At 30.1% G+C, this 14,103-nt stretch overlaps 2 protein-coding genes across 3 annotated transcripts in view; both read left to right on the top strand.

Moving 5' to 3' along the window:
- The window catches only part of LOC145328082 (cell adhesion molecule 4-like), a 92,992-nt gene extending 84,232 nt beyond the window's left edge, over positions 1 to 8,760 (top strand). Inside the window, exons 8-12 of the mRNA XM_080171645.1 lie at positions 2,073 to 2,139; positions 2,682 to 2,762; positions 3,404 to 3,467; positions 7,876 to 7,913; positions 8,479 to 8,760. Of these exons, the coding sequence (XP_080027771.1) occupies positions 2,073 to 2,139; positions 2,682 to 2,762; positions 3,404 to 3,467; positions 7,876 to 7,913; positions 8,479 to 8,557 (329 nt within the window). The 3' untranslated portion in view covers positions 8,558 to 8,760. The remainder of the gene's footprint in view (positions 1 to 2,072; positions 2,140 to 2,681; positions 2,763 to 3,403; positions 3,468 to 7,875; positions 7,914 to 8,478) is intronic.
- The window catches only part of LOC145328087 (uncharacterized), a 633,740-nt gene that overhangs the window by 395,607 nt on the left and 224,030 nt on the right, over positions 1 to 14,103 (top strand). The window lies entirely within an intron of this gene.

The raw sequence follows: 14,103 nt of genomic DNA, 5'->3' as shown, positions 1-14,103 counted from the left end.
AAGCTGTTTTAAGACACACGTCCAGAAGCTTTATTATGTAAGATTTATTTACAAATAAATATGAGAAAAAAATATAATTTATTTGGCTATATAGAAGTTAAGAAGAAAGGTATTAATAATTCAATTCTCAATAAAAAGTTTAATATTTGTCCTTTGGAGATATGAATATATTTCATCAAACTTTACCTTATTTATTTCTGAATTAAGCCAATAAAATATGATACAAGGATTTATTTAGCCAGAAGTTTTGTAAAATAGTTTTCACAAGGTTTAATCAATCTATTTAAAGAGCTCAAAAAACTTGAGGTGCATGTTTTAATGAACTTTACATCCCGATTTTATTCCACGACCTTTTTCCTGAAGTCCTTCCTGTAAATTTCAAGCTTTTTTTCTGATTTTGGCCAAATATATTGTGACATGGCAGTTTTAACAGTAGGTATCAATTTTAACATCAATTGTATGACACTGTGCGAACTAAAAGAAATTGCTAATTTTGTGTGTCTTTAATTTTGCTATAATGCAAAAACCTTAATTCTAATTTTTTTTATTCATTTCTTATTCTGCTGGTATTTTCAAAGAATTTGAAACGTACATTTATTCTATATGTATGTAATTTCTATCTGTATATATTTTTAGGATTTAAATGTATCTATCAAATATTCATTCTTTATAAGTCTATTTATACGTTTTATCTATATGGCTTTAATCTATCTGTTTCTAATCATTCTTTATTTTTAACAATCAAACTATGTTGGGAGGGTGCATGGTAATCTTTTCCAAAGAAGTTATAAACCCCCCAAGGACCTATAAGATGCTACACTGTAAATGAGAACAATATCGGTTAGTGAGATCCTTCGGGACAGATACATTCGTCAATTGGCCATACATCTAACTAACTATTTATCTATAGACAGACAAGTTCTCCAATTGTCCATTTAACAAACGACATATCTCACTATTCATATTCATATTTTTCTATCTCTAATTCTGTTTTAAGCCACTATCTATTTATCTATTCATTCATCTATCTATCCATTCATTTATCTATTAATGTTATACTGTACATAATAAGAGTAAAGATTATCAATTGATTAAAAGTCAACAAAAAGTTTCCTAGATCAAGTTTCAAGTTAAGCAAATATGTTTAAATAGATAGAGGGATAAATAAATCGATAAATAGAAATACTTATGGCTGAATAAAATAAGATATATATTTAATAGTTATTAAGGAGAGATAGAAAAGATTTGTTTATTAATTTTCGTATGCGCCTAAATTTTATATGTAAAAACCTATACATCTATTTTTGATAGCTAACAATATTTCAATTCACCTATACATATGTTTTTTTATCCATACTTCATTGATATATCTTCTTTACCTCTATTAACAGATCTATAGCATAGATGTATATACAGATAACTACCTCCCTCCCTTTTTTAATGACCTTTTTCGTCTGCTACAAAATTATTTTCCTGCTACTTGGCTGTGTTGATATCCTCGATTATTTTCAATGACACAATTGAGAGTAGGCACAAGGACATTGTGATTGGGAGATACAGTTATTTGTACCTTTCTCACTCTTGTGTTTTTCTCTAATCCTCTATTTTCATCTATCTATTTGTCCATCAATGTAACTTTATAGATATACTAACGGCTACGCCCCTAGAGGCCTCTAGTGGCACTTTAAATGTTTTTTTTTATATTTAAAATATTGATATTTTGCGTTTGACGTTTATGTTTCGTTGAACTCTCTTTCTAAAATCGAAATCTTAAAAAAAAAATTTCTCTAGGGAGGGTGGTGGTACCCTCCCCAAAAATAGTTATAAACCTTCCCGGGACATATGAGAATCTACCCTGTTAAGGAGAACCCAATCGGTTCATCGGTTAGCGAGATTCTTCGGTACAAACACACAAACATCCTGTTACTTTATTATAAGGATAAATTTATCTCTTTCTATTTTTCCATCTATTTATTTTAAAATAAATCTATTAGTCATCTTTCCTTTTTAAGTTGTACAGATAATAGTGTCTGATTGATTGCAATAAATCTATTATTTATCTGTATATTTAGAATTTGTACACGAGTTTGAAGAATCGAGTAACAGATTTGGACTACAAACATCACGGCAAGATTTACGGTAATTTTCTTAGTTTTTTTTGGAGTTATTTTTCTAGGGTCGATCTCCAGGAATCTAAAGGTATAAGCTAATGGCCGATGATTTATGTTTATACCCAATGATGATATACAAAATTACCCCTTTTTGGATTACAATTAGGGGTAAGAACGCTTGGACACTCATTTTTATAATCCCAACCAATCAAAATTTAATAATAGTCCCTAAAGTTGCTTACCTAACGAGTAAGAAAACGTTATTATAAAACTTGGCGGACTAGTGTAATAAACAGCCCAATGTCCCCTCCCCCCCCCTGGTCGATTTCTCATAGAAATATTGAGGTACCCACTTCAAAATAGATACTATTTGGGACCTTTAAGAAGTTTTAAGATTTTTAGGTCAGATTAGGTACGATTCTATAAAAAAAATAATCTCCTCCCCTTCTTTTCATTTAATTTCTTAAGAAAGGCCTCACCATGAAACTTAAAACTCATCAAAAAAATTATTGAATTATCAATTGATTTCTTGCCTGCTCTCCTTTTATACTTAATTGTAATGTTTTTTAGGTTTAAAGTGACAGAAAACCACCTGCGAAAAGGAGACTTGAAATTAAAATGTACAGCTACAATAGCTACCATTTACTGGAAGTAAGTTTTTTCTTTCTCGTATTTATTCGAATCCGGTGGATAGGAACCGGTTCTCATACATACGAAAAAACTATGTCTAGCATCGTATTATATCCAGCTTTCTACGAATATAGAAATGTACAATCATAAGATTGAAACCAGTGTTTTTAGCCGGTGCCTTCGGCACCTCGGGTCTAAAAAACTAGTTTTAATCTCACAATTGTACTTTCTATATCCGCGGAAAGCCGTTTATAATACTATGCGAAAAATAACTATTCTTTATTTTTTTTGTAGCGAAGCAACTCTATAATTTGCTCTTGTTTATGTGACAATATATATTTTACTATTTACTCTGCCATAGAGCTTTAAAAAAGTCCCGTACAATTACAATAGAAATTCTTTCACAGGGACAATGGCCGATAAAATGATGTACATCCCCAATAATGATTCACAAAATTAACCTTCTATAAATCACAAATAGTGGCTAAAACGTTTGGGCGCTCCAATTAATGAACTTACTAATTAAAATTCAATAAAAGTCCCCAAAGTTGGTAAGCAAACGAATAAGAAAACTTTGGGGACCAATGTAATAGACAGCCCAATGTCCCCTCCCTTCCAGATTCTCCAGCAGTCTGTGTATTTATCTATCTATCTATTCCTAGATCAAATGAAGAATCTGTACAGATAATGAGAAAACAAACACAATTTGAGAAATTTAAGTCTGAGGTAAATTTTAATAATTTTTTGAATGGTAGTGCAACGTGTTGTAACATATGTATGTATGTACGGACAACTCATGTTCAAAGTGTATCTGCGATTTTAAAAATACTAGCAGCTAGGGGCTTTATGTTGGACATAAAGAGACTGGAAAAATAGCTTTAAACCATCACAAGATTCAAATCTAAAAATGAAACCATATATGAAAATTTTCTAAATTAGAGAACTGATCAGGTTTTGTATTTTTCGAAATCTTAAGCTACAGACAAAAATCTTATTGTTTTTATTATAGGAAGGTAAAAAGAAAGTTAAGTTTGTCAGTTTTTTCCTTTTTGAATTATTACCATGCAAAATAAAGAAATAAAAACAGTGTTTTAATTGGATTAAAAAAACTTGTAATTTCCAAATGACATCCTGCCTTGTAATAGATAAAATTATAATTAGAGTTTCTTTATGTCTGGTCTTAACAGGATATAGAGATATATCAATGAGAGATTAATTGAAGAAGTAAATTGTGTATGATTTAACTGATAGACTGTGCAAAAATCTTACGGGATAAGACAATATACAACATAATTATAATAAGCAAATTGTGCATTACTTTTGCACAAATAATTGGCGGAAAAGAAGGAACACTACTAGTTTTTACCACCCAATAAGTGTTAAAAATTTACCAATGAAAGAATGAGTTAAAACACTTTGTGGACTGCAGTGTAGTATAAATTACAGTATAATTTCCCCTCCCTCTATGACTTGACTATAGGTCTTCCTTGATATCAATGGATTTATTTTTACTTGGATATAACACCAGATTATTATGTACTCTAATAAAGTAATACATGTAGCTTGCTAACGTAACGTAACATTCCCCCATCCACCTACTATATATCATCCCCTCCCCTTCTGCTGGATGAACGAACTGACCAATAAATAATTTCCATGTCAGCAATCCAAATTGACGACATTTTTCCCCCTGTTATAACATCAACATATATTCTACATCCACTTTGATATCTATCTAATGTTGAGCTGTCTATATATCTGTTGACGTAGCTTTTGAATTTGTAGTAGAAGAGACTGGTAGTAAGATTAATTATGTTTGAAGAAGAAAGAAATGTAATTAATCCAATGTACAGCTAGCACAAGGGACAGGCATTTATTTGCTTATAAATCTTTTCGAAGTAATAATAGCAGTTACGTCCATAGAGGCCTTTAGGGGCACTTAAGTTGGGGGGGGGGGGGGGGGAGTGTTACATATGCCGGTAAGTCTGTCCTTCTTTCCTTCTGTCTGTCTTTAAGGCTTTTATTCTATCATTTCTAACAATGGAGTTAGAAAACTTGGGGTATCGGTATTTTAGCCAGCTGGGAAGTATCATTTTATTAGAGTACATGAAAATCTGGTGAATTTATTATCTGTTTCAAATTGCTTACACTCAAATTGTGTAGATCATTTCAAACAGTTTTGCTTCTATTGGATATTTTTATCAAATTTTAAAGATTACTTGTCTGTGGTTTTGAATTTAGTAAGCTACATATGTAATGTTATGTGTACTTTAATTAGGGCAGGGAGGGAGGAGACAATGATGGTAAATGATACTTCCTACACCCCCCTTTTTTATTATATAATAATTAAAAATGCATTCTTTTTTTTTGGGGGGGGGGGGGGCAATATAGATTGGTACAGTCCTTCAATTTGTCACATAGTGCTGACCTCCACCGACACACTTTATTAATTTTTTATATAAATTGAAAAATGAGTAGGGTCGTTCTCCAATTCCTCTACCATGCGCTTGGCCCTAACTCTACGGGGCCTCCGAGTACAAAAAAAAACTAACCTAACCAGACCTAACGTAATAAAAAAAGAACTAAGCCCCACATATTTCCAATTCATTTCAAAATAAGTTATTGTGGGGAGGGGGGGGGGGTGTCATAAAAGTGAATTGCCGATACATTTATCTTATACATGTATCTCCAATCCTTTAATCCATGAGTTATAAGGTATTATATCTGTAAAATAAAGGTAACATGCTCAAGCTAAATCTTAAATCTTCTGTTGTTTGTGTTAAATAGAATAGACGTCATAATTTTTTTTGTGAATTAGAATAAATTTTAATGATTTTTAATGCTTCTAAAAGGCTTGGTACATGTTTGATGTTAATGTTTTTTTCTTAACTTCCAAAGATACACAATTAAAATTAAAATAGAAAGTTTTTTTTTGGGAAATGATAATTAATTTTGTTTTTTTATATTTAACTTCTATCATTTGTTTTTACACTAATTTGTTTGAACTTAACCCATTAGTGCCGAGCGCCACTTTTATGGACCGATCGAGCTGAAAATTTCAGGGAAGCTTTGTTATGGTAAAAACGGAATTCCAATTTTTTTGTTTTGCTCTAGTGGCGTGCACAGGAAAGTTGCAATAAAACCCGGTTCGGCGCGAGTAAAGAAACCGTTCGGCATAGGTAACCGCTTTTGGCGTTTTTTGGTGCTTTCCCCCGGCATTCAAGCCCGGTTTTGTCCTAAATACCCGGTTATTTGGCCCAAAAAATTAAAAATGTAATTTTTGAACGCCCAAAGTGAGATGAACACTTTTTAAAACTACGATACGATCCGTAATTGAAAACTACATAACCTCATGTAATTGATAGAGCTACAACTAACATACAAAACAATTTATATCACATTTAAGATTTTGGCTATAGGTACCGCCCTTTTCGGTTAAAAAAGCCCATTTCGAGGAATTTTTAAAACTTTTGATATTATATGTGGACGGGTATCTTTACTCGCGCCGAGCCGGGCAATAAAACTAGCGGGTATTTTTACTCACGCCGAGCCGGAGCTATATAGAACGTAAAAAAACGATAAAAAATCATATAAAAAATAATGATTTGAATAAAACGAATTCACAAATGAATGTAGTTGCCAATAAACATTAAATTTCACGAAAAAAATCACTAACTTTACTTCATAAACAAAAAAGTTAGGAGGGGTATTTTAAAATCACCTCGTTTTTCTTGGTTTTCAAATTTTGTTAAGCTATACCGGCAAACGGAAGTAAGCAAAACTGCCTGCTCCAGGGGGAAATGAAAACCAGGGAATGATGCAATCCTAAAACTGAGAACCGTTTTTTTTCGGCATTTTCTGGAACCGGGCGTTAAAAGCCGGTTCGTCACTAATGGGTTAATCAAATAATGAACTGACTATAATTATAAGATTTTTTTTCTTCTCATAATACAGAAAAGCGCATTTTTAGTATATAAAGTAGTAAGCTTTTTTTCTTGTATGAAGATAAATATTACAATTAATACTGATCTTATTAAGTTCTCCTTTTATGGAAGCTTCACATAGGTCCAGGCTAATGATTTTTTATACTTAAGACTTGGTGGTTTAGGCTATTTTTCTGTCTTCTTAATGTTAATTTGAACATAGAGGCCCTATATGATAGGGAAGCAGCCGTCAGTTTCAAATAAGATTTTGGAATGCCCCGACGAGTTTATGAGGGATTCATAAGATATACTGAGGTGCTTCGCTTCAGACAAAGTCATAAATTTGATAAGAATGTCTTTTTTTTTTATTTCTACACAATGCAATGCAAGTTTTTTTTGTCAGTTTCATCTGATATTATATATTTTTTAGTAGCAAAGCTACTATACATAAAATTATTTTTTTCCTTTTTTTGTCTTCAATGCTTGCGAAGACATAGATTTTCTCGGCTGTTATTTATAATAGTTGATTTTTTAAGAAGACTTCTATAAGAAATGATACATCTAATCTATAAACACTCTTTAACAGTCGGCTATGGCTGCTTCCAAAATAAATGACTGATTTTTTTCAAATATTTTCTACTGCATTTTTTAAGCATCTACACTATATATATCTTTTTTTTATTTGATATTTCTTCTGTATTCATTATATTCCTTATGATTTAATTCTGCCTTAAAACTCTATTATTAATAACACAATATTGTTTTGCAAAAAAAAATATTTTCTGCTACTTATGGAAAATATAATTTCTGTTATAAGCCACATCTGATATCAACTTTTCTTTCTCTAAGATTTGGTCTAGTAACTTTACTTTTTATATTTTCTTTACACTTTTTAGCAGCGAATCAATTTTACATTTTGGCTTTGAAACCGATTCATATCCGCTGGATTAGAACCAGTTCTCAGCCATACTGAAAAATCATATAGGGCAGACAATTTTCCTCGAATATTAAAATAAAAATTATCCTGGGCCTTCTGCCAATCGGGGTAAACAAAACTGGTTTTAATCTTTTTTAATTTTGATGTCCGCAGAAAGCTGTTTATAATACGATGTGCTAAATAACTAATATTTAAAATACTAGAAACTTACACTAAAAAAAGCTAAAGTTTTTATGTTATCTAATTTTATCTAATAACTTTATTTTAATTTCAGATATGGTCTAGTGATTCCATTATGCGAAGTATTTCAGGAACTTACACATTTTTATAAAAAAAAACAATATGTTAAGACTTAAAAACAAATATTTTTCAGATTTATACTTTATCATTTACCTATGAAAAGCTTTTCTGTAAAGGAGAACTCTATCAGTCTTACGGTTAGCGAGATTCTTCGGTTCACACAGACAGATTGACTTAATTTACAGACATCAAATAACTTTTATAATGGGATATATGATAACAAGAATGACAACTCACATAAAAAGCAAAGCGAAGTACATAAAATTATCAAATTAAGAATAAATATCTCAGAGAGAGTGGACAATGGGCTGTTTATTATACTAGTCTCCAAAGTTTTATAATAACGTTTTCTTATTCGTTGGCTTAACAACTTTGGGGACTTTAGTGAATTTTGATTGGTTGATTTATCAAGTTGAGTGTTAAACCATTAATTTTACAGAAGGTTTGATTTTGTGTATCATCATTGGAAGATCCCTGGAAATATCTAAAGTCCCAATGTAAAGCTTCACTAAAAAGAAACCAAAAAAATAATTCAATTAATATTATTTTTACAAAATGTGTATGTTTTTGAAACAGGTGGAAATGAGCTGAAATCAAGTCACAGTGTACTGCTAGTACTTCTCTCTACTCTAATTGCTTTTTTAGTTCATTCTTGAATTATCAATTAATTTTTTTTTTGAATAATTAAAAAAAACAATACAAAAAAGTTATTCAAAAGTTAAAACTGAAACAAATCCGCAAAGATAAATTTACAAAAATCTACCAAAAAAGAAACCAAAGTCAAAAAGTTAAATAATAATATTGTAATTTAAATTATTTAGTGATTCTTAAAATAAGTGATAAATATGAAAATAAGACACTGAATACTGAATACTTTAAAACAGCACTGAATTATAAAAAAAAACACAAAATACTAATTAATGGTGAAATTTTGTGAAAAAAGTTTTGTGTCAAAAACGATATTTTTAAGATAATAGTTACATACTTATGTATCAAAAATGAGATTTAGATTTAATAAGCAAATTTGTTAAATAGATTTAGTTTTTGATAAAAAGATATAAAGCACAGCAACTCTATAACTAACTTTGTCATTATCATAATTCTAAATGTTTTGATTTTTTCCAAAAAACGTTTTTTTACAAGCTGCGCTATTTATGAAAATTTATTTTAATGTTAAAACGCCAAAGAACATATCTTAAGTCATTAATTTTTAAAAAAAATTTGCTATATTTTTTTGGTTGCAAATTTTAAAAAAGGCCTAATTTGTTTTCTAAAAACTTAAAAGCAATAGTTTGTTGAAAAATGGTATTAATAAAAACATACTCAAAATATCTATTTTTGTTCTAATTCAAATTATTATAAAAATTATAAGAAGCATTTAACTATAGTTTATAAGTTTATGCTTTTAGATGTCATATTCATAAATAAAGTTATGTTAATTCATTTTGTTTATTATTTTTGTGTTTAATGCAATTTAAGTAATAGAATGTTTGTTTACCTATTTAGATGATAAAATGCAAAGCCAGCACTTTTTAGTAGATTCTCAGGCGCTGTTATTCATTTCAATGGATATATTATAACTTGGATCTTACACCAGACGTTCATGTTCTCTAATAAAGTGAAACACGCAGCAGGCCAAAACAACGATACCATCATTCCAACTCCTTTACTCCATCCCATCCTACTGGATTAACGAACTGACCAATAAATAAGTTCCATGTTAGAAAGCTAAATAGACGACAATTTTTCCCCTGTCATAGTGTTGACATATATTTTACAACTATTTTCATAGTTCTTAATTCTCTAATTGCATCGAATAGTCAAGCTGCTAATTGTATATTTAGTAAAATGATGTCGATCTATCTGCCTGTTTCAAGCTAAAGATCTTGGTAACCGCTGAACCGATTCTACTCTACATAACATTGAAACTAGTACTGCGGGTTATTATTGGGGTGTGGGACATTGTTACCCCTAACCTCCTAAAAAATAAAATCAAAAATCCCTCCCCCATTTTTTGTAAAAAAATAACAACTATGGCAACTATATAACAAGTGTTGCAACAGTCCGTGATTTTTCTCTCATGGAGCAAGGCCCTTAGAGGTTAGGGACGAAGATAAAAGTTATATGTAATGTACTTAATAGATTTGATTACAGCCTAATCTATTGCAATTGTCAATAATATACATACAAGTGTTTTCAAAATTGTATATAATTGTGATCTGACTGTATACTTTTCTTTTACTATAGAATAAACTTGCGGTTGCGCTCCTGGCTTCTAGAACCTTTACATTCGAAAGAATATGGAACAGTAGAAAAATAGCCTAAAACCATACCAAGACTGCTTTATAAAATAAAATAGCCTGAAACCATCTAAGGACCTATAAGAAGCTTCATTGTGAAGATGAATCATATCGGTTCAGCGCCTACCATTTATAGATTAGGATAACTAAACTAAATTTAAAATCTGAGTTAATATAGTAACAGGAAGTATGTCTTTTTATAATCGAAGCTTTTCTATAACTAGAGTCGGTCCGTCCGTAACGGATAGCTTTTTTCGTTAATTTAGGCAAGTTAGAATTGTCCTATCGATTTCAAATTTTGCATGGTGATTCCTTAAGTAGTTAGGTACGATTTAGAAAGCGTAGCAACTCTATTATCATTACCAAAATTTCCGTACGTCCATTTTAAACATGTTGATTTTTTTTCTTTTTAACAACAAATTTTTATGTGATCTAATCATCCGATTGATCTGATTTTTGGTATATTGATTCCTGGGACAACAAAGTATAATGTTTTAAGCGAAGCAACTCTATAATCAAGTCCTAAATATGTAAGTATATCCATTATACATTATCCTGTATAAAGCAGTTTATCAACATGTATGACAATTTGTATTTGATTACAAAAATTAAATCAAATAATTAAAATCTAATAATTACTTAAATAACATAATTAAGTCCATATTTATTATTAATCAATCACATGCTGTAAAATTAATCCTAATTGAGCAAGGGTTGGATTAGCTATCTGACTTCATAATAAAACTTAGAAACATACTTCTAAACCCCAGTAAGACACCTTTAACCTGCTTTACCCCGTAAGGGCCAGATTCTTCTTTTAATTTTTAGTGGTCATCTAGAGAATCTATAGCATCATCCGCCCAATACAACAGACAACCAACCCTTTAATTGTACGACCTTTGTCTGAGAATTCTTAACTGTACATTAGGATATATAAGTTGGAAGGAATTTTAATGTTAGGGGGAGATTTGAAAATTGCATCAAATTTTAAGGATTTTTTTTTAAATTCGTTTTTTGTATAATTCTTTATCTAAAAGCGGAAATACAATTTAAGTTAATTAATTTTGACATCTGTGATTGGTGGATTGAAAACTATCTGCGCTCTGATTGGAGAAGCTTAAGTGTCGTACATCATTCACCCAATTAGAGCGCAGGTAGTTTCTAATCCATCTATGCTATTGGTCAAAATTAATTAACTTAAATTGTATTTCCGCTTTTAGATAAAGAATTATACAAAAAAAGAATTTTATAAAAAAAATCCTTAAAATTTGATGCAGATTTCAAATCTCCCCCTAACATTAAAATTCCTTCCAACTTATATATCCTACTGTACATAGTAATGAGTTGCACCTGTTAATGGGCCAAGATATTCCCCCTACTATTTATGTACCGCATCTGACCTAGCTACAATAAACTAAATATTTACAAAATTAACAGAATTAAAAATAGAGTAGGGTGTGTTTAAGCGTTTAACTTGTCGATCAGCTATACATTCACCAGCTGAACTTTTCATTGCACAGTTGTGTGTTTAAATAGGTCAACGGATTATTCAGGGAAAAAAGAAAAGGTAGGTCATTTTTTTTTAAAGCATAAGAAAACTTAATCGTTAGTTTTTGCTTATAAGGTAGCTTTACTATTTTTTTTTTAACAATTTTAGGTCATTTCCAAAGTTAAAGAGAAACAAGGATGACCCCATCAATAAGTAGCGGAGTACAAACAAAATCATGGTTATTATATAGTTTCTCCAAATGTTTTAGACAGACGAGCAGACATACAGTTGGATATGTTTAACTATAGAGTAGCTTCACATCTAATTAAACGTATGCTTCTTTCGATTTATCAGGGCCACTAATGATTCATACATTTTTGCAAATACATTACGGTTTTAATTATAAATTTTGTTAGAGTTAGACATTTTTCTTTTACTATTATTATTTGAACGTTTTAATTTATTCCTTTTTCTCTGAATGTACATTTTAATTTTACATGCCTCTTTTCTAGGGGTTTTATTTGATTTTATTAAAACTTGTTGCTTCTGGATCATTTTTACAGACGGGGCTTTTCTATATACTTGATCATGTCTTTTTATGCTTATTCTTTGAACCATAATAATCAACCACTAACTCTTGGACCAACTAATTAACTTAATCTAAATAAAAAATCTAATATTTTTCTCACCTGGTTTTAAGATAAGATAGCTTGAAAAAGACGTAATAATGGAAATGTACTAAGAATAAAAACTAAACTGGTTTAATATTTCATTAATTTTAACCTATAACTTCTAAAGAAGCTTACTGATGGAAGCGTTATTTTTTTAATATTTAACTCTAAAACTGCAGTTAAAAAAAAACATAGATTTATTACGAAGCCTAGTGCCTAATAAAAAATGACGTCATACAATACAAATGACCTATGTTAGGCCTGTATGCCGTTGGTCAAGTACAATGTATACTGGCCGATCATTGGTGATTTGTATTGCATGGCGTCATTTTTATTAGGCACATAAGATGCTTCATTTCTTTCAGTTTCATTTAACTTGCTTTTGGAAGGTTACACTCTAAAGAAAACTCTAATACTTGACACATCAAATTGAAAAAAAATAGTTTGAACCTATCTAGAAGAAACTTTTTAAAAGTTTTCTCTAATTAAAAATTTAATTTTACTTATATCTTTTTTTAAAAAAATAAATTATCATTTTTTAACTATAGAAGAATCTAAAAGATCTGGAAATGTAGCCTTTAATTAAAACTCTAATGTTTGCCTCAACTGGTTTTAAAACAATAGACCTTCAACTTACAACTTCAAAGGGAACTTAATTGGGGTAGATGAATATTTAATCCATCCTTCCATGCATATATTTGTTCTGTCGCTATCTATCTATCTTTACATCTAAATTTATCTATTCTAAAAGTGCAGCTACTCTATATTTATAACTAAAACGTGTCAGTCAGTTTGACCGTCATTAAAAACATTGTTCACGTCGTTGACGTCATGTTCCTTGTTTGTTCATAGATTTTAAATTTTAGAAATTTAAATAATAAATGTCTTATTTCATGAATTACTGATAATACCTGCCTTTAAATTAAGATTGTGTAGTATTTTTTAATTCATTTAAATTAAAATATTTTTTTATTAATATATCTTTTTGATATACATATTATGTTATTCATTTTTTGTTTATGCCCATTAATATCTCGAAAAATGGTGAAGCCTAAACCGGATTATCTCGTTGTTTGTACCGGGTCGGTTTTTGTCTATTTTGGGTATGGTCATACACCGCAATTATAATAAGGGTTATAGCAGTAATTACAATTATCATTTGTCGTTATCATCTACGTTAATATCAGACATAATAGCTATTATATCGACATATCATATGGCAGTCAATACTTCTTTTACGTCGACGAGATTCTTGCAATTTGCAAATTGCGGCTGCGGCTGGCGATTCCTTGGATGTTTGAACATGTTTAATGCAAATTTTTCAACTTTTCTCATCTAATTGATGAGCTAGATATGCGAGTGTGCAAACAGTACTGTGGGAAAAAAAACAGCGCTCGTGGGAAAAAATTGCGTCCATCGTTAAATGGCGTAATATAATGAAGCTATTTTTTGAAAATTTGTGTCAGTCTGTCCTTCTGTTGTACGAGTTTTTTAACAGCAACTCAACAAATAACCAATTGTAAAAAAAGTAATAAATAACGCGGATATATTGGACGTTATAATTCTTGTTTGAAAGAAAATTGTATTATATTTTTATTTCTATTTAAGTACATAATAGTCTTTTTGTAAGAAAATAAGAATACTAATATGCTAACTGCAAGAATATATTATAAATATACATGCATAATTTTGCAACTTTATTATATCAGATATCAACCATTTTTTAAACATTATAGATTAAA

The sequence above is a fragment of the Acartia tonsa genome, chromosome 9 (genome assembly GCF_053477335.1).
Source record: "Acartia tonsa isolate MP-2025a chromosome 9, ASM5347733v1, whole genome shotgun sequence".
NCBI classification, from domain to species: Eukaryota; Metazoa; Arthropoda; class Copepoda; order Calanoida; family Acartiidae; genus Acartia; species Acartia tonsa.
The sequence above is the reverse complement of the archived record's forward strand: the minus strand, read 5'-3'. Positions and strand labels throughout refer to the sequence as shown.